Genomic DNA, 21809 nt, shown 5'->3' on the forward strand with positions numbered 1-21809 from the left:
CTAAGGCTAATTCATCATAAGCCTCTTATAATTCATCGAAAGAATAATCAATTGAAATAGATGAATTAAATGTTACCTTAGAATCATCTTCTATGGCCATGAGACACAAGTTGGCTACTTATTCCTCCTTATCATTAAAGGACTCATCATTACTTAATGTAGATACATATGCCTTGTGTTTCTTTTTAGAGGATCCATTCTTTAATTGTGGGCATTCAAACTTGACATGACCGAGCCTTTTGTAGTCATAGCAAATAATAAGACCCTTCTCCTTGGATTCTTTTTTGAAGCCCTCAATTCTTTGGAACCTCATTCCTTTGTTGGACCTCATGAACCTCTTGAATCTTTTGGAAAACATTGTCATTTTTTCATCTTCATCATCTTCATTTGAGTCATTCTCTTCTTTTGTAGACTTGAAAGCAACACCAACCTTTTTCTTCTTTTCCATTTCTTTTTTTTCCTCATCTTTGTTTTCTTGTTTTTCTTCTTCATTCACCATCATCTCACGAATGAGCAAATACCCAATGAGCTCATCTAGATTGAGAGTCTTTAGATTCTTTACTTAAAAAATGGTGGTCTTCTTGGATTGCCATGACTTGGAAGACTATAGATCATCTTCCTAACAAGTTTCTCATTAAGATTGACTTCTCCAAATCTTTTGAGACCATTGACAATAACCAAAATTTGATCAGTCATGCTTTTAATATCCTCATTCAGTCTCATCTTGAAGTTTTCATTATTATGATTGAGAAGACTAATCTTAGTTTCTATTACCTCATTAGTTCCTTCAAGTTCAACTCAAATCTTCTTGGCATTGGAAAAAGATGAAACTCTCTCATATTCATCGGGGTCAAGTGAATAAAATAAAATGTGCAATGTCTTTGCATTGAGTTGGAACAATCTCATTTCTTCTTTATTCCATTCCGTCATAGCTCTAGTTGGAGTATAATGTACACTCATCATGATGCTCCAAGCTCCCAAATCACTAGCTTGGATGAAAAGCATCATTATATTCTTCTAATAGGCATATTTAGTTCCATTGAAGTAATGAGGCTTGTTGATAGATTGGGAATCATTGACAACGTCGAAGTTTGATGTAGAGTCCATGGATGATTTGATTAATAACTTGATTCTTCTAGGATCTTCTCAAAAGGTGGTAAAACCTTCCAATGAGGCTAGCTCTAATACTAATTATTGAGTCAATCAAGGAAAATGGCTAAGAGATGTGAATTGACAATTTAAAAAATTGTTGAAAGCTTTTGCAAGAAGTAAAAAGAAAGACAAAAAGATTTTAGAGTGGTCCAATTTTTTTAATGAAGTATACATCCACTAACTTAGCTTCCTAACTAAGGATTTAAAAAATTCACTATTTTTTCTAACCTTTTAGGACAATGTGTAACCTTACACAATACTAAGATTTATACCCCAAAGTCTTAAGTGTCCAACCCTTCCCAACAAGTAATTACAAATGAGAAAACTTTGATATCCTTACAAAGATAGAATATTTGCAAATTGAAGCTCTCAAAAAAACCCAAGAACACTAGATAAAAATACAATGAATAGAATAGTGTTCTATGAAAGAAAGACACAAATGAATACAAATTTGGCTTTATTTGCTCTTTGATTGTTGGAATAGCTTTCTTGTCTCTTCTTGGCTATTTGAAGACCCCTTTTATATGTCCTCGTTGATTTCTAGTCGTTTGTGATTGTTGGAGGGAGTTTAGAGTCGTTTGAAGTATTAAATTCGCCCATTCAATGCAAACCTGCATAGAGGTTTCGAAAACACCTAGCGGTTTCAAAACTCTCCTTTAAAAAATTTGACTATTAAATAGGGATGTTTCTAAACCTGTGAGGGGGTTTCGAAACCTTAAGGCCAATTTTGGCTACTGCCTTAGAGGTTTCAAAACCACCTAAGGGGGTTTCAAAACCAAACTCTTAAATTGGTCTTGTTTCATATTCAAATAATAATTTAAAACTTTGTAAATTTCAAAAACATTTTTAAATTTATTTTTGATATTTTGATCCTTAAAAATTATTTTTACAAACTTGAAAATTTTTGAATCGAAAAAAATATTAATTTTACAAAATTTTCAATTTAATCATATGTTATATCAAAATTATTTAATTATATTTAACAATATATATATGGGTCATGATCCACTTACACAATGTAAAATTCTTTTAGTTTATATAGATTTAGGATCATTGGATGAATGAAAATATATGGTTGAGGTTAAATTCTTGTTTTTTAGTGAATATCTTCTTATTTTCTACTGTTAATCTCAATCATTTATTTTCACTCATCCAACGATCCTAAATTTGTATAAAACTAAAATAGTTTTACATTCTATAATAGAATCATATCTCATATATAAATTAAAAAATTAACTTTTTTATAAAAAAAATCTCAATCTTTTAAAATCATATATATTTTTAAATTTAAATTTTAAAATTATAATGTATATATTTTGAATTTTATGTTTTTAAAAAATTAATATTTATATTATCTCGAGAAATTCTTCTATTTTTAATTTTTTTCAACTTTTAAAGAAATTATTATATATTACATTTTATTTTATCTTTTTTATATAATTCAATTATAGCATTAATCTAAAGGGACAACAAAGGTATTACAAGAAACCAAATGAGGAATCACCCTAAATCCCCCAACCCTCACATAACCTCAAATTTACCTTATCCACCCTATTAATACAGCAAGACTGCAATCGAATACAAACCATATCCTTAATACAATCAACAATTTCTCTAGTAGATCTAATTACCCCTACGATACTACCTACGACTACGTTCTTCCCACACAAAGTACATAAAACTCACCCAAGCAAGTCTCAAAATAAAAACAATTAAAGACTTACCTTTGAAATTTTCTACAACCCCCTCATAACAGTATCCCAATCATAATGCACATGATGTAAGCAACACAAATGCTAGACACTACCCCAAAATTTAGAAGCAAATGAACACTCCATAAACAGGTGATTCCTAGTCTCGACACAATCACCACATAGAATGTACACCCCATCATTGGCCACACCCATTCGAGTCAGCCTATCTTTGGTTGGCATTCTGTCTAAAATCACCATCCAAGCTATAATCGAGTGCTTGGGCACATGGAGAGGGAACCACAAAAGCCTATGTCAATAAACTCGATCCGTATTTTCTCTAAGATTATCCCAAATCCACTTACAATTAACAAAACTCCTGTTAACATCAACTCCAAAAAACACAACAATCTCTCTCCTTAACTTCAATAACTTCCTAACGGTCCAATTATAATGAGGCTTACAAACCACCCTCCCAAAATCTTCACCCTTAAACACATCCTCCTTAACTCATGCAATCCATAAGGAACCCTCGTCTGTCAATATACTTTTTACAAGCATAAACCCATAAAATTTATTCCAACACAACAAATTTTTAACCCCGAGACCTCCCTCAGCTTTGAGAAGACAACCTGCTACCAGTTAACTCGAGAACCATTAGCAGGAATATCACCGCCTTTTCCGAAAAACCCTCATGCACATCTGCTTAATTTTCTTAATCACCACCTTAGGAAGCAAGACTTGTCCAATACAAATAATTTAAAACACTAAACAAAACAATCCTGATCAACTTCAATTTTCTAGCAAAACTGAAAACCTTCATTGACCAACTTCCCGACATATCTCGAATTTTCCTAATAAGGGAAACAATCTTTTTTCGGTAAACTTCCGAGTGAACAAAGAGATACCAAGTATCTCACAGGTAACCTACCCCTTTTAAAACTAGTCGCCCTCAAAATTCTAGTAAGTTCTTCATCTCATATCCCACAAACATAGATCTCAGTTTTACTAACATTTAACCTCAAGCCAGACATCTTATGGAATTGATCAAGAACACTTATCACCCCAATAACTGTATCAATAGAACCATGACAGAAAATAAGTAAATCATCTATAAAACACAGATGATTAAGAGGAATCCTCTTACACTTGGGATGAAACCTGAAAATTCCACCATGAGCAACCACATCTAACAGACTTGAAATGAAATCCATAATCAAAACAAAGAGGTCAGGGGACAAGGGATTCCCATGCCTTACCCCTCTAGCACCCTTGAAGAACCCCATTGAAAGAACAAAAAATATAGTGGTAATAACACAAGCCTTTACCCATCCTCTAAACACCTCAGGCAACCCCAATACTTCCAAAACACACAAGAAACCTCAATCCACAAAGTCAAATACTTTTTGCAAATTAACTTTAATAGTGCACCTAGGAGAAAGAGTTATCCTATAGTAACCTTTCATACCCTCATATGCTAGCAAAGTATTATCAACAATACTCCTAACCTTAATAAAAGTTGATTGATTCGGAGCAACCATCCTAGGGAAAAAATTGCCAACCTAGAGACTAAAATTATAACAACAATTTTATAAACTACTGAACAGTAAGAAATGAGCCTATAATCTTTGGCCATGCAAGCATCAGGAGATTTAGGCACCAACACAATTGCAGTAGCATTAAAAGCATACAACAAAATAGAAAATTGAAAAAAGTACCTCACAACTACAATAAAATTAGTTTTAACCACATTCTAATAAGCCTTGAAAAACCAAACAGTGAATCCATCAGGCCCAGGGCTCTTGTCATTTCCTTGCCTGAACAGAGCTTCCTTAATTTCTTCGGAAATAACCTCCTTTACCAAATCACCAACAACCCCAACAGGGAAAGTGTATTGCAACAAATCCTTCAGACGTCCTTTCAAGGGGCATCTCATAGTGGCATCAAAAGTACCAATAAGGCCAATGAAAATTTTGACCATTTCATATGACATCTTCTCAAATGTCTCCAACTGATTTTCCTCCTCATCCTTTAGTAGTCTAATTGTGTTATACTTCTTTCTAACAAGAACAGTCGAGTGAAAGAATTTAGTATCCATGTCTCTTTCCTTAAGCCATTGAACCTTAGCTTTCTTCCTATATAAGGCGGATTCAACCTTCTTCAACTCCAACAGCTCTAAAGAAACATGATGATTCTTCCTCGCATCCCTCTGATCAGTATAAATAAGATTAAACAACTCTATTTTCTTCAACTTCTTACGTTTTTCATTAACTCTTTTAGAAATATCATCATATCATCTCTTATTCAAATCCCTTAACTCAGGCTTGAGCCTTTTCATTTTCAAAAATAACATTTGCATAGGATCACCTTTAACCTCCATTTACTAATAATTTCTAACAATATCCGTAAAACCACATTGGCAATCCAAAGATTAAAGAACTTAAAAGGTTTAGGCCTATTGGCCTGACTATCCCTATGCATTCACACCACAACATGACAATGGTCAGACACTCCCTAAGCTTGGAACTAAACATAGGAATCAGCAAAACCCTGCAACCAAGCTTGATTGATTAAGACCTTGTCAAGCTTATTGGCCAAAAAACCCTCATCTTTCTTATTAGTCCAAGTAAAAACTTGACCAGAAAATGGATGGTTAACCATACATAAATAATCCAAACAACTGACCAAATCCTTCATATTAGCACTAGAATGAGGTCTCATCCTCCATGTCAGACTTTAACATTCTTATTTTATCATGTTATGATTTTTTATCATATTATAACATCTTTATGAAGTGGCATGAATCAAACGATCTCGAAGGTAAATGAATTATTTTTATTCCTTTTTTAGCATCACGAATATCAATTTTTTGAGCGTTCAATGCCAAACGATCTCGAAGGTAAACAAAAATTTGAGGGGTGTACCTTGGTATGTTATGTGTCTTAGAGTTAGGGCTATCATTGTTATCATGGAGTTATATAGATTGAAGTGATAAATGCGACTGAAACAGGTCGTAGTGGAATTATATTAGTGAATCACGTTGTAGAGTTAATGAAACGAAATTGGGTAATTCAATTTCAACATGTTCCTCGACAAGGGAATAAACTAACATATTATTTAGTGAAAATGACGTACCATAACACATTTGAGTGCATTAAGTGGACCATTTCATTTCCACTGGTGATAGTGTTACCCTTGTTGTATGAGGAATAGTCTCTACATGAAGAATTGTTGTTGGTTATTGCGGTTTAGTTGAGTTTTCTTTCATGTATTTATCAAAAAAAAGGGTAAAGTATATAAATAGTCCCTGAACTTTTAGGATGTTTTCATTTTGGTCATCCAACTTTTGAAACTTTTAATACAACCATTGAACTTTTAGTTCATTTTCAGTAAAATCCCTGTCTTTACCTCTAGTTAAGTTTTGTTGACGTGGCACTTAACTCCCGTTGATTCCTCTTATTTACTACTACTACTACTGCTGCTGCTGCTGCTGCTACTGCTGCTGCTGCTACTGCTAATCTCTAAACTAAACCCAATTAACAGATAAACCATGTAAGACCCTAAAACCACTAAAAACCCTAAAATACCCTCATTTCTAAATTTTACAACTTTGCTTAAGTTGTTATTTCGATTTCAGGTACTGGGTTGGTTTTATTTACTTTGATTTTTAATTAGATTGCATGTATATGGTAATTAAATAATTATTGGTTGGATATGGGTTGGTTTTATTTACTTGGATTTTCTTAATCCCCTTAATTTAGGGGTTTAAAGTCAATATAACAGATTCAGACAGTAATTATTCTAAAAATGAAACATATTAATTTATTCTACAAACTTCAAATGTCCTAAGTCAACAATATAGTGAAAAAACAATCATTTGAAGCTTACAGTTTCTGTATAAGAACTGCTATAAAAAATTGAAGCATTTTATCCAACATTTAACCATGAAAAATAAATCACATGAAGATGTCATTTTACCTCTGAGTGTCGAAGAATTAATATCAATCATTTGCCAAAAGCAAAACCAACTGTCACTCCCCAACTCAACGAAGCATGCATTGGTTGAGATAAGCGAAAAATGCATCGTTAAAGCTTCTTGAAAAAATCTAGTGGTCTATAATTCATACTACACTTGATCAATACCTAATGTATTTGATCAGAAACTCAAACAATACTTCTTTATTGAACTCCAACCCATTCTCTTCTTCTACCAAAACATGTCGTCTTATGATGAGTTCTTCTGGTTAGCTTCTTTTAGCCTCTCTTGAATAATGAGGTTTTTTTTCGTTTTAGTAGTTGTTTGGTGGTTTTTATGTTTCTAGTAGCTAAGTTAGGGGGAGGTATTGTTGATGTTCCTTCTAGTTAGACACCAGTTACCCCTATAAAGAGTTCTTCAGCAAGTGCTGGTAGAGAATAAGGGTTTAGCTTTAGCCTCTAATTAGAAGCTTTAGGGGAGCTTAAATTACTAGGTCTGATCCGTTCTATTGACTTTAAACCTATTTCTAAACAATCGGTTTTTGGATCTGGGTTTTGCGTGAAAACAAAGGAGAAACAACAAAAATGAGAGATTTCAATTGATTTGAGAAATGTATTTAAGAAATAATCAGTTATGGATTGAAGAAATTGAGATTTCAATTGGATTGTGAATTGAATTGGATGTTTTAGTTTAGAGGAGGAGGTGAAGAAGAAGAAGAAAAAGAAAAATAAATGGAGTTAACTGAAGTTAAATGCCACGTCAACAAAAACTAACGACAATGATCTTACTGAAAACGAACTAAAAGTTTGATGATTATATTGTAAGTTTCAAAAATTGGGTGACTAAATGCAAGTGTCCTAAAAGTTTAGGGACTATTTATATACTTTACCCAAAAAATTATTTGTAAATTGGCAAAAAAAATTAAAATTATATATAAAATGATTTTCTAATGCTTTCTTTTGAAAATTCCTGACCCGCTCAGATTTTCGCCAAACAAAAGCCTCTAACCGCCACTTCGTCCTAAGCGGCTAAGCCTAATCGTTCTCTTTTTCCCCCCTCCCCAGTCCCTGACCCAAAGCCCTTTTTTTCTTAAGTTTCCGGTGGATCAGGGATTTAAATGAGGTAATTTTCTAAAACCCTAAACTCAGATTGAAGATTTATACTTTAATAACGAGATTTTGAGTTATGTTCGCTTTGTGTTATATCTGCTTTCTGCTATCATTAGGCTCTCTTTTTTTAGATCCTACTGCTCACCCCTCGTCTCCTCCTCCAGTGCCTGAGGCAAGCCCTCTCTTGCCTTCGAGCTTCCGACGGACTGGGGAATATAATAAGGTAATTTTTTTGAACCCCGAATCTAATTTGAAGATTACTTTCTACCTGAGTCGCGAGATTTTGAGTTCTATTGTCTCTGCATCTGCATCTCTCTGCTATATTTGATTTTTCTATTTTCGATCCTGATGCTTACCCCCTCCTCCAGTGCCTGACGGATTCAATTTATTGCCTTCAAGTTTCGGATAGATAAGGAGATTGATTAAGGTAATTTTTGGAACCCTAAACCTAATTTGGAAGATTACTCTACTTGAGCCCTTAGATTTTGAGTTATCTAGTCTCTGCATCTACTATATTTGATATTTATTTTCTTCTGTTTTTGATCCCCACTGATTGTTACTCTGTCTCTATTTACATTGTTGAGAAGAATTATTGTTTTAAAAACTTATTGGTTTAATGCAAATAGTGGACCCTTATCGCCACTATTTTCGGTTACACTGCTATTTCCGGCTGCAATTTCCTGCTATTGATGTGAAATTTGTTCACACTGCTATTGTGGTCTTTAGTGGGTGGCTGAAGGCACTGCAATTGCGAAATAGTGGCCAAGACATAGCTATGCCTCCTCTAGTTGAAATGTTGTTACTGATTTGTATATTGTTTGAAATTAGATTCATCTAAGTATAGGGAACTTATATGCTTTGTTCCCTAAGTATTATGTAATTTCTGGGTTTTAATGAATTATAAGGCACTCTTTTCCTCCTTCCGCTGATTAAGGAGCACTTTGTGATCCATTAATCATGAAGGGGGTTTTTATCGAGGCCTGCCATTCCTATAAAAAAAATTAGATTCATCTTGAAACACTTTACTGATTTTATTTCCTTTGAATTAGATTCAGCTATGGAAGTTGACCATTACGGTGTCCTGGGTTTACCTTCTGGTGAGGAAGGAGCCAATTTGACTGCAAAAGAAATTACCAAGGCTTATAGAGAAAAAGCCCGTGATCTTCATCCCGATAAACGAAAAGATGATCCAAACGCCCATGAAAATTTCATAAAGCTCAAATCCTCCTATGAAATTCTTGTTGACGAAAAAGCCCGCAAGCTCTTCGATGATCTTCTTCGGGTGAAACATGAACAACAACGCCGTTCTGCTCAGCAAGACTCAAAGCGAAGGAAAATGATGTCGGATTTAGAAGATAGAGAATGTGCTTCTTTCGCTCCAGATCCAGTCGTGATGGCTAAAGAGGAAGAAAAGAGAATTGCGAGGAAATTGAAAGAGGAGATTGCAAGAATACGTGCAATGCATGCAAATAAAGGTGCAAGTATGGGAACAGGCTCGGGTTCGGGCTTGAATCAAGACAACGTTGGGAGAAAAGGGAGTAATGGGGGTGGGGCTAGTGTGGAGTTGGATAAAGAGAAGGTTTTAAAGGTTTCTTGGGAAAAAATTGGGGAAGGCTATACCGCGGAGAAGCTAAGGCAATTGTTTTCCAGGTTTGGGGACGTGGAGGATATTGTAATTAAAAGCTCAAAGAAAAAAGGGTCTGCTCTAGTAGTCATGGCTACTAAAGAAGCAGCTGTAAGTGAAGTTCTTTTGTGTGATTTTTTTTTTTGATCTATTTTCTTGATCTTCTATTTTATTTATTTTTTCTTTGCAGATTGCTGCTACAGGAAGTGTTACCGGGGATCTAAACAATCCATTGCTGGTTATGCCTCTTAAACCAACCATTGTTGCAGATTTTCCAGCTCCCCAGAAGGCAGAGGAACCAGATCGTTTCAGTAATCTGGTTGGGGCTGGTTTCCAAGCTTTTGAAGATTCTGTTTTATCTAAACTGAAAAAGGTACGACCATGCTGACGAATATCGTTTATAATTTTAAGTTCAGTAATTAGAGGTGTTCATTTAGAATGTTTATAGTAACTTGAATGAACATTGGTATTTAGTTTTTATCTGGCAATGTATCTTGATTTAGCAGAATGTTCAGTGAGACTTTCCCTTGGCATTTGTCTTTTGGAGTTCTAATTGACACTTTGGGAAGGGGTTGTGAGTCATGAATGGAGTTTGAAATAGGCATTAACCATTAAATCGATTTTCCTCTGGTTTCATTTTGCTACTGTTAAGTAATTTTTGTATGCAAACAAAGCTATGCATTATAGTTTCTTAAGACTATAACAAACAGGTGATCTAGCTGTTACACATTATCAAATATAGTTAGAATTGCATTTGCCAATGATGAGTATCATTCATGTAACTCTTTTATATCTTGTTAAATGAATTGTTAACCAAATGTAATTTGAATTTGTACCATGTGTTAGATATTTAACTATCATTCTCTCGTTAAAGTTATTTTCTTTTGGCGTCTCATACTGGATTCTGATTCTGATCAGGCTGCTGAAAAACAACAAAAATGATGAAGAAAAGGCTTGAAGAACAGTGCTAATTCATCCACGGCTTGCCGTCTGGTCCTCAGAAGTTATTTTTGTATTTGATCGAATGAAAAAACATGTATAATATTTTACTTGCCAAATTAGCTTTATAAATGCACTACATACAAATTTAAGATTTAGTTCTTGTATTGTATAATTTGATCTTCTACTTTTATGACGTCTTTACTTAGATTAAACCTATAATTATTTTGGTTTTTCTCAGAAGTATGAAAAAATACAATTAAATATTTCGATTAAGATGCTAATGTTGATTTTTTTTCTTAAAAACAATAAAAAGAAATTATGTCAATATGATAGCAGGATTAGTGTTATCAGTAATTAAAGATGGTAGCCATTATAAAAATAAAAGACAGAATTATGACAAATTAAAGTACAAAATTTATATCACAAATTTGAGCATACTAGAGGGACTAAAACCAAAATTTGACCTACATTTTCAGTCCATAGCGGTTGCATCTGACGGGATTTTTACATTTTAGTATAGTTTTCCCTTTATCTTGTGAAGACACAAACAAAAGATTCTCAGACAGATTGTTTTGTTTTGTTACTTTGGTGCGTTGTCAAATTGATAGTGGTAATTAATTAATTTACTAATAAGTCTATAATCTCAGATCAGCGTTTGACTAAATCAGTAACCACACCATCACCTTATCACTGTTGTATTCATTAATCATCAATTCATCCATTTATCCCTGTGGTATTGGGAAATTTCTTCACTCCCGGAAGAAACAAAGAGACGATACGAAGAAGCAACTGATGCAAAATTTGTACGTATGATCGTCAATGGATACAACAACACCCTTACTTCCTTATCACCAAAGCCAACAGCTTCCGCCGTCATTTCTCCTCAACTACCTTTATTCTGCTCATTTCCTTGCTAGATGGGGCGCCAGGTTAAAAAAATGGGGATTCTTTCATTATATAGATTCAAATCCTGTTAAAAAAAGGGTTTCTTTCATATTGATTGATTATCACACCCATTTTGCAGCAAGTATTGTTTGATTCATTAATTTGAGTTGTTTTCAATGATTGCAGAATGTGGGAATTCTCTGTGGGTTTATATATGATCGGTGTTTGGCCTGATTCTTTGCTCCTTGTGGCTATCTATGGTGTTGTGGAATCATCCTCTACTGCTTTATTTGGTCCCATCATTGGACGATGGGTGGATAGCCTGACATATGCAAAGGTTTGCTTAATTGCTTTTGATCTTTTCTCTCTCTTTAGGTTTAATTTAATATTTCAGTTTCCACTTTCCATGTCATCAAATTATCAAACACTGGTTGAAAGGTATACTAAAAGTACCCATAGCTATAGCCATATATGTAATTTGCAAAATCTTTATCTTGAAAACAACAAGCAAAAGTTGCTGTTGGTTTTCATGAACTCCTTTCACACCAAGCATGTCGAACCTGCCGTTGATTTCGGAATCTGAACAACTTTTGTATGAAAAGAGTGGCTAAACATGTAAATTTATGTTGGCAGGTTCTTCAACTATGGTTGGTAACCCAGAACCTCTCCTTCATAATTGCTGGAGGTTCAGTAATGGCCTTACTGGTATTTCCAAGCCTGAAGTTCACGAGCATCGTTGCTTTCATCGCCCTGGCGATATTGACAAACATCTCTGGAGCTGTTTGTGTGCTTTCGACATTAGCCGGTACCATCCTGGTTGAAAGAGAATGGTAAATTGTAATTGAGAATGTAGTTTTTTGCCATCTCGATTTCTTCAATTCTCTCTATTTGAGTTGGAAGATATGGTTAATGAACCTCTTTTGTTTTTCAAGAACAGGTTGGTAGTAATATCAGAAGGCAATCCTCCTAGTTTACTCACTGATATGAACTAGGTTATTAGACGTATCGACTTAACCTGCAAGTTAGTGGCACCGGTTATAAGTGGCCTCATCATCAGCTTCGTATCACTAAAAGCATCGGCTATGGCATTTGTGTTGTGGACAACTATAACCGTATGGGTGGAATATTGGCTTTTTATGTCGGTGTACAACGGGATCCCAGCTTTAGGCATAAACAGCAGCCGAAGGCTGATTTCAAAAGTTTCACCAAGTGATCAAGTGGAAGACGCCATACCAACTTCTCAAGAAAGAAATAGTTCTGTGTTCAATGAAGGAGAGAATGCAGCATTCTCTGGCAACAGCTCTGCAAGGAGAATCATTGAGTGGATCACTAAGGTTCCCTACATCGATGCATGGAACGTATATTTGCAGCAAGACGTCATTTTAGCAGGAGTTGCTTTAGCTTTGTTGTTTTTCACTGTCCTAAGGTGAGTGCTTATGAATTCTACTTTTGTCTGAGCTTTGAACTCAGAAATAATGAAAGTAAGTAATTGAACATTGGGATTTTTTCCCTTTTTTTATCGGTGAATGGTCTTTTCTTCAGTTTCGGGACTTTGATGACGGCAGTCTTGCAATGGGAAGGGATTCCCGCATATGTAATCTGAATAACTCGTGGAATCAGTGCTTCAATTGGAATAACAGCAACGGTTGTGTACCCCGTGCTTCAATCTCGTATTTCGACGTTCAGAACCAGGTCTATCTGGTCTCAGGTATAAACAACACTAGACATTGTACACTTAAGTTCTTTTAGATACTCCATACAGAAAATAGACCAAGAGATCTTATTTGTCTTTTGAAGTTAGATTCAGTGGACTTGCCAGCTGGTATGTGTGGCTTCAATATGGGTAAAAAACAGCCAGTTATCAGCATATATGCTGATGGCCGGAGTTGCGACATCTCGGCTCGGTTTGTGGATGTTCGACTTATCCGTCATCCAACAAATGCAGGTACGATATACGATTAAATCCTCTCTTTCGAAGTGAAGCTCTTCTTCTGGTGTTGTTGCATTTTGTTTTATGTTAACACGGGATCAAGTTCCCGAATCCGATCGATGCATCGTGGGAGGAGTTCAAAACTCACTTCAGTCTACTTTTGATTTAATGGCTTATGTAATGGGAATAGTAATATCCAATCCACAGGTAAAATTCTTCCTAGAATTTTAGCTTCAAATTAAGAAGCGTTCATAGTCATCCCTGCTTGCTTGCTTTATATGATTGATACAAATTAAGGATTCTCTGGTTTCAGCATTTCTGGAAGTTGAACTTGGTATCGTTTTCGGCAGTGACGGTGGCTGCATTTCTCTACACTTACCATCTATACCGGATTCGGAAGCACGTTTTCACTTTGAGAAGTTTTACTCATTACTTCAATTATTGTGAGTTGAACATAAAAATAAGAGAAAATAACTTCAGTGACCGAAAAGGTCTTATAATATACGATTTTAACCAATTTTTTTTGGATTTGCGAAAATGACCAACAAATTCGCAACGCGAACTCCAATTTCGCAACTCAGTTTCCAAATTCGCAACGCAAATATGTAAATCGCATTGCGATTTTCCAAATTCGCGTTGCGAATTTTATTTTTGCAACTCGATTTTCGAATTCGCAACACGAATTTTAATTTCGCAACAGGTTTTATTTTCGCAACACAAATGTTTTTGGTATATAACTACGCAGCAGCAACAACTCATAACCTAAATCGCAACTCATTTCATCTTCATCTATCACTCTCTCCGACGACATCCGTTCCTATATCCAACGACATCCTTCCTCATCTCTAATTTTTTTTACTTAATTTTATTTCTATATAATTTTTCAATGATTTCTCTCCCAAATTATCAACTATCAACTTAATAAAAGTATGTTTTTCTCTAAGTTAGTGATGATATGTAGTTTATAGCTCGTTTGTTTAGTAAATTAATTTACAATTTGTAGAATGAAATCATCTAATGTTGATCATGTTTGGATAGATTTGTGTTTTGGAGGGTCATGGGAGAATGTTCATGGTGTTTTACAATATATGTCTTTACCCATGAATCTTCAACTAAAACTATCATTAAAAAAGTTAACTTATGAAACTCTAATGTTATGTGTTGCAAAGAAATTGAATTTAGAGCCCCTAAGTGGATTTAAGCTATCTTATCAAAGAAAATGTAAAGTTTATTTGTTAACCGACAATGAAGACGTTGAACGATTCATTGCTTACATTAGTGTTTCGCAAGAAGATGATGTTACATTGTATGTTGTTGAACCTAGAAGTAGTGAAGTTGGGTCAGTAGCGGGTAGTAATCAACTAAGTTCTTCAACCCCAGTTTATGGTGCTCCCAATGTACAACGTTGTTATCAACCTCAAAATTTAATGGTTCCACCACAATTTCATCACCAAGAAAATTTTGTTTCACCACATTTCCAATACCAAACACAATATCAAAACCCACAACATTTTCCTAATCCAAATCCCAATCAACTTTCAGCATCAAATTCTGGTTTTCGTATTGACCAGTTAGACGATTATGAGCCAACAGAAAAAATTGTGAGTACTAGTCAGTATTCGAAATTTGATCTTGGTCAATACCCGAACTTTGATCTTGGTCAATAGTCGGATTTTGATGATGTTTCAGAAGAAGAAACAGACCCTGCATGTAATGATTTTGATATTGGTCAATACTCGAATTTTGATGATGAAATTGTCGCTTCCGAGGAAGATGTTGTTGATAATAATGAGGAAGAAGTTACGATTGTGAATGAACATATTGAACATCCATTCTGTAATTCATATAACCCTGAAGAATAAAAAGAAGAATAAGAAGTCCCCGAAGAAAAGAAAAAGAAGAAAATGCCACAGGAGTATAACTGGAATATGTCAGAATTACTTCAGATACAGGAATAAGAGTTGGTAAAGATAGCAGTTGATTGTTACACAAAAGTTATTCGTATCAAGAAAGATGATTGTTTTGATACAAAGGAAGACTTGAAGATAGCTTTGTATACAAAATGTGTGGAAGATGGTTATTAACTAAAAGTTAACAAATCAAGCAAAGATCGTTTCGAAACAAAGTGTATGATTGACAAAACTGTAAGTGGCGTATGATTGCAAAGAGGATAAAAGATTACGAAATGTTTCAATTTAGGACTTTTATTGATAAACATACATGTTCAAGAACCCAAGTTTTTCCTCACCATAGACAGGCAAACAAAAAGGTGGGTGATTTACTGGCTGAGTTAATGTTTTTGAATGGCAGGGTATATCGGGGACATGAAATTATGACTGACATGAATACTCGGTTCAAGATTAGTATCTCATATTGTCAAGCTTGGAGAGCCACATGTTATGCCTTGGAATTGTTGATGGGGTCTCCAGAAGCATCGTTTGCCCAACTGTCAGCTTATTGTCACAATTTAAAGCTGAAAAATCCTGGGTCGGCAACTCATCAAAACAGTTAGAGATTGACGATTTGAGTTGCTGTTTATCGCCATTGGTGTTGCGGTTAGTAAATCAATATAATTTTATTTACTCATTTTTGATAGTTACATGCATTTCACATTTAAATAATTATATTTCTTATGTATATTATTTTGTAGATTCGTTCGTTTATTACTTGCATGCACCCAGTTATTATATTTGACAGAGCACATTTGAAAGTTCGATACCTTGGAGTAAACTTATTAGCAGTAGCCATGGATACTAACAATGGGATACTGCAAATAGCTTACGGGGTTGGCAAATCTGAAACCTCTGATTCATGGACATGATTTATAGGGCATCTTAGGGATTGCATAGGTCCTATTAGCAATCTGACAATTATATCCGATAGGGCAAACTCAATTGACAACGCTGTTAGAAGGTGTTTCCCATATGCTTTTCATGGACTTTGTGGTGTTCATTTGTACAGAAAATCAAGGTCTGTTGGGATAAAAAATCACAAATGGACATACTGGAAGGCTATAAAAGCTTATCGGGAAGTGGATTTTAATAAGCATATAAATTGTTTAAGACGTGTTTTGCCTCAATGTGCTCAAACACTAGAATATGCCGGGTTTGAAAGATGGTCAAGAGTACATCAACTTGGAGTAAGATATGGTTTCATGACGTCTAATAGTGCAGAATCAATCAACCCTCTAAGTCGTCATTCCCGAAAATTACCCATTACTATGTTAATGGAGGTTTTTTGAGCCTATATTCAACAGTGGTACTACAAGAAAAGAAATCATGCATGTATTATTTCTTTAAATTCGTAACTTATCATATTTATATATTTTACTAAGTATTATTTATTTAAATTTATAGGAACATTGGAACGTCGTGTTACACCATGGACTGAAAAAAAAGATAATGAAACGTGTTGTGAAGTCAACGTCATGGAGAGTTGAACCATGTTCAAACACTTTGTTTGAAGTATTGGATAATAACTTAAATGGGCTTGTCGATCTAAATGCAAAGACGTGTAGTTGTATGAAATGGCAAACATTTGGTTATCCGTGTGGCCATGTTATAAAAGTTGTTATTCATCTAAACCAAGATGATTCAAGCGCATACACTATGGATTGCTACACTACAGAAGTATATCAACAGACTTATGCCGAGATTGTCTACCCTATTCTACATCCTTCTAAGTGGGACATATCAGATAACTTACAAACAGTTTTGCCACCAGTCATGGACAGCAGGCTACCTGGCCGACCAAAAAATCACGATCGTATACCGTCTAAGGGTGAAGAGAAGAGGATATCGACATGTAGTTGGTGCAAGGAAAGTGTCCATACAAGGTTGACCTGTGGATCACCAGTGCCATCATAATCATCTTTTCCTCTACCAAACTATGGATCCTCATCAAAATCCAAAGCTCATATGGTGCCAAGCAAAAGGAAATCAAAATCAAAATCCCAATCACAACCGGCTTCACATTTTGGGACTTATTAACTTAGGTGATTTTTAAATGCAAACGTTGTATTATATGTATTTTATGTGTGAATGCATACATTTTCAGTTAGACATTCATTAGTAACTTGAGTTTGAACATTGCTATGATATGTTCAGTTGTTATCACTTATCAGATTGTTGTCTGTTATCTTTTATAAGGTGTTTTCCTTGAGTTTACAACGCGAAAGTCAAATTCACGTTGCAATTTTTTGTTGCGATTGTTGCGAAAGTCAAATTTGCAACGCGGAAGTAAATTTGTAACGCGAAAATCAAATTCGCGTTACGATTTTCGCGTTGCGATTGTTGCAAAAGTCAACTTTGAAACGCGAAAGTAAAATTCACAACGCGAAAATCACATTGCGAATTTGACTTTCGCAACCATCGCAACGCGAATTTAATTTTCGCGTTGCGAAAGTGTACCTTCAACAGGTCTTTTTTTGCCTTCAACATAATGCAGATTGAAATTTTCTTAAACAACAAATCAACTTTTACAAATCAATTAAACAAGCAAAAACAATTCTTATTTATACATCTAAAATATTAAAAATTAACAGCACATTTAACCCTAGACAGTACATCCAAATGCTCCTAACAATAGGGAGCTTACATCCAAATACATTCACGCAGCTCACTTCAGGATTAACCTGCAGAAACCAAACATTTGCTCAAACAACACTTTCTACACATCTAAAACCAACAAACAACAAATTATTGAATTCTAGGTACTTAAACCAAACATTTTCAAACCAACAAGTATATAACAGTTAACAATACTTGCACAAACTTACCAATAACAACTGGTTGTTTATGCACAAATACATCAATTTCACGCAGCTTACTTCAGGATTAACCTGCATAAACCAAACATTTGCTCAAACAACAATTTATACACATCTAAAACCAACAAACAACAAATTATTGAATTCTAGGTACTTAACCAAACATTTTCAAACCAACAAAGAGTGTATATGTTAACAACACTTGCTCAAACTTACCAATAACAAATGGTTGTTTATGCACACTTTCAGCACGCGGATGCAGGTAGACAACGTCTCGCATATATCGCTCTAGCCATAAAATGCCGAAACCACAACCCTACTACACCTCTATCTCTATCTGTGAGAGGTAGAAACTGTTTACTTCCTGTCGTCAAATGTTCCAAGCACATGCATACAAGAGGACCACAATCCCCTCTGGCTCCCTCCGTTTGTTGTGGCACTGTCTCGTCTCTGATCATTGTAACTTTGAACTTTTTTGGCTTCTTATTTCTAGAATTAGTCCAATAATCAATCGCATCCAAGTATTTAGCCAAATGAGTATTCCATCCCTTACAAATAATATCTCTCAAATCAGACAATGGTATGTAATTCAACATGCTGTCATATACTATCGTCTTCAGGGATGGGAGCTGAAGATCGACGAGAAGCCAATGACAACATTCCAAAATAGGGATAAACACCTACAAACATAAATAATAATTCAATTGCGCACATCAAATAAAATTTATGAACACCTTTAAAATATTCAAAAATAAATACTAACCTTATCGACCTCACACCACGCAGGATAAAGTTTAGCTTTTCCATTACCCAACACATATGAAACGTCTCTTTGATCCTTCAAGTGAGCTACGTGAAAAGACGAAGGCATAATAGTTCATCGCGTATTTTTTATTTTCTTCAATTTCTTTATTATCAGAAGACGTGACACCCATGCATAAATATGTTGTTTTATAAAAAAAATACATATATTAGTGAATTTAATAAATTAAAAAAATTAATCAAAATGTAATATAAGAAGAATATAAGACTTACCCCCCATTCGAAATAGTCATTCTCTTCAACCCCTAATAAAATACCCCACCAAGACCGATCAAGAAACAAATACATATCATCGTCGAGTTTGCATATGTCAACGTAACACCCCTGGCTCCGCTCATGTAAATAAAAATCAACTGCGGTCTTAGCCCAAAGGGTATTATCCAAAATTATGTCTGGTAGTGTTCTTATCTCCTGCTGATGAATGGTACTGACCGGTAACTGATACGAAAGCCAACTCTCATCTATCATATCGGGTACGTGAGGGGGTTTATCAATATGTCGACATAATATGCCATGTGAATTGGGCTCTTGAACGGTGGGAGGGGCCTCTCGAATGGTGGGAGGGGCCTCTCGAACGGTAGGAGGGGCCTCTTGAATGGTGGGAGGGGCCTCTTGAACAATGAGAGGGGCCCCTTGAACAATGACAGGGGCCTCTTGAACAATGACAGGTGCCTCGGGCTTCTTCTTACGGGGTCTTGGAAGTATTGGGGTGAAAGGAGATGTAATGGCACGTGCACGACGTCTGATGCGTGAACCCCGTCATGCAAGAAAAACCCGACGTAAAGCATCTACCTTATCGGCCGCTAAAAATAAATTAATACATAAATCAGTAAATAAATAAATAAATAATGTCAAAAAAAAGTTATTTGCATTTTTATTATAGTATTAAACAAACTTACCTCATTGCGTAGAGTATGAACCTCATTCTACAATGATGAAACAATATCACGTAGAGTCACTACCTCATCACATAAAGTAGATACCTCACCATGTAAAGTACCAGTATCATCACTTAAAACATCTACCTCACCACGTAATGACCGTACCTCATCACGCCATGCACCATTGTCGTCACGTAAAGTACCGACCTCATCACGCAAAGCACTGACCTCATCACGCAACTCCCCTAACTCATCCTGTGGAGGTGGAGAACAGGGAGATAAATGTCGTGGCATCTTTCTCGGTCACCTATCATGAGGTGATGGTGGAGAAGAGGCTCGATGATGTGATGGAATAGGTGATGGCTCTCTTTGTAGAGGTGTATAATCGGCTCGATCAGGTGATGGCTCTGGGTGTCGAGCTGTAGAATCGGCTCGATCAGGTGATGCTCTCGAAGTGGGGGTGCTCATCATCCATCCCATCAAAAAAACGCTTACTAGCTTGCCACCAATCAGTGGCAAGCTCAGCCTCTGTGGGTGTTAGCCTCTGTAATAGATAGTTGACATCCTAACAATGTAAAAGCTCAAACAAAGTTAAACGTCTACTAGTAATAACTTGTTTATATATGGTAGTATTTGTGTTAACTTACATCATTCATCGTCTTATATGGTAGTAACACTTCCCAATCCAACAGCCGGATCCTCCTCCAGGTAATAGCCCTAGGAATATCATTTGAAATTTTTATTGCATATGTCTGCATGCTGGGAAAAGCCTCAAATATCCAAATCTACAAACAATATAATACACAAACATTAGTAATTGTTAAATAATTAATTATAATTTTGGAAACATTATATAGAAATTATTACCTTAAAGGCCCAAATAAAGCATGCCAAAATGTATTTGGAACCATGGCCACGCAAACTACGACGGTCCTCAAAGGCATAAGACAACTTTTTCCAGGTAGCTTTCCATAGATACGAACCCCACGAAAACACGTTTCATGCATTTAGGTCCTCTACCAATAATATTAGGTCCTCAGAAATAGGTTGTCTGGCCTCTTTGCCTAAAAAGCCGGCATGCAAAAGTAATAAAAGGCATAATCGGACAACATCGAGGTCATCCATCCGAGTAAAACCATCTTTAAGAAGTAATCTTTTCAAGTCATCGACGTGTAAACTGGGCTTCACCTTTGCCAGCTCAGGAAAAACCCGAGATAACCATGATGGGTGGGCGATATGACTAGTGTACCGACCTACTTCATCGTGTCCGAAACATAGACCAGTGATTAAGCAAAACTCCTCCCGCCCAAAACAAGTATACGCCAGTGGAAAATGAAACCATATCTCTTCATCACCATGTTGTATCCTCTCGGGTAGATCGTTAGTCATGGTCTGAAGAAACAAATGGGTCAACATAGCATCTCTACCTGGATGTTGTACTTTCAGCCATGGCCCGAAGCAGGTATTCTCAAACAATTTTCTTTGTACATGTGTAAGTGTCGACGCAATTGTAGCGTCTAGCTTTAATTTATTCCTTAGAGTCAATGAAGCTGAATAAAATTTCTAACAAAAACAATAAACATGCCAAGTTAGATATACCAAAAACTACAAATTATACACTATAAACAAACATGATATTAAACAGTGAAAACAAAGCCAAATACGTTTCAAACTAGCACGGTATTCACTCAAGTCATTATTCTATCATAGTTCACAAAATGCATCAGATAATATTCCAGAAGTAAGCACTTATATATAAACATTTAAAAGGATAACATATAGGTTTAGTGCAGGTTCAAGGACAACATAAAGAGTAGTAGTTTATTCTTGAAAGTTAAATTCGCAACACTGTGAAATTAGTATTTGTCTTTTTTTTTTTTGAAGTAATGCAATTCATTCAAGTTTCAATTTGCAGAAGAAGAGTAGTTTCTGAAACTTAAATTCGCAACGTGAAAATGAAAATCATAACACGAAAATGAAAATCACAACGCAAAAATCGCAACGCGAAACTAAAATCGCGTTGCGATTT

The 21809-nt window shown here is 35.4% G+C and overlaps 2 protein-coding genes and 1 pseudogene across 2 annotated transcripts; 2 read left to right on the forward strand and 1 right to left on the reverse strand.

Annotated features, from left to right (window-relative positions):
• Positions 1-3820: 3820 nt before the first annotated feature.
• Positions 3821-5223, reverse strand: LOC120211291. Its single transcript, XM_039209867.1, has 4 exons — positions 5218-5223; positions 4616-5052; positions 4312-4385; positions 3821-4203 (listed from the first exon to the last, which is right to left on the reverse strand). Exons 1-4 carry the CDS (start codon positions 5221-5223, stop codon positions 3821-3823), a joined length of 900 nt encoding a protein of 299 aa, XP_039065798.1.
• Positions 5224-7816: 2593 nt separating this feature from the next.
• Positions 7817-10576, forward strand: LOC120211406 (dnaJ homolog subfamily C member 17-like). Its single transcript, XM_039209945.1, has 6 exons — positions 7817-7941; positions 8093-8151; positions 8297-8355; positions 8978-9663; positions 9743-9925; positions 10471-10576. Exons 4-6 carry the CDS (start codon positions 8986-8988, stop codon positions 10492-10494), a joined length of 885 nt encoding a protein of 294 aa, XP_039065876.1. The 5' UTR covers positions 7817-7941; positions 8093-8151; positions 8297-8355; positions 8978-8985; the 3' UTR covers positions 10495-10576.
• Positions 10577-11239: 663 nt separating this feature from the next.
• Positions 11240-19612, forward strand: LOC120211292 (annotated as a pseudogene).
• Positions 19613-21809: the final 2197 nt, after the last annotated feature.

Source organism: Hibiscus syriacus, unplaced genomic scaffold, assembly GCF_006381635.1.
Source record: "Hibiscus syriacus cultivar Baekdansim isolate YM2019G1 unplaced genomic scaffold, ASM638163v2 tig00109972_pilon, whole genome shotgun sequence".
NCBI lineage: Eukaryota > Viridiplantae > Streptophyta > Magnoliopsida > Malvales > Malvaceae > Hibiscus > Hibiscus syriacus.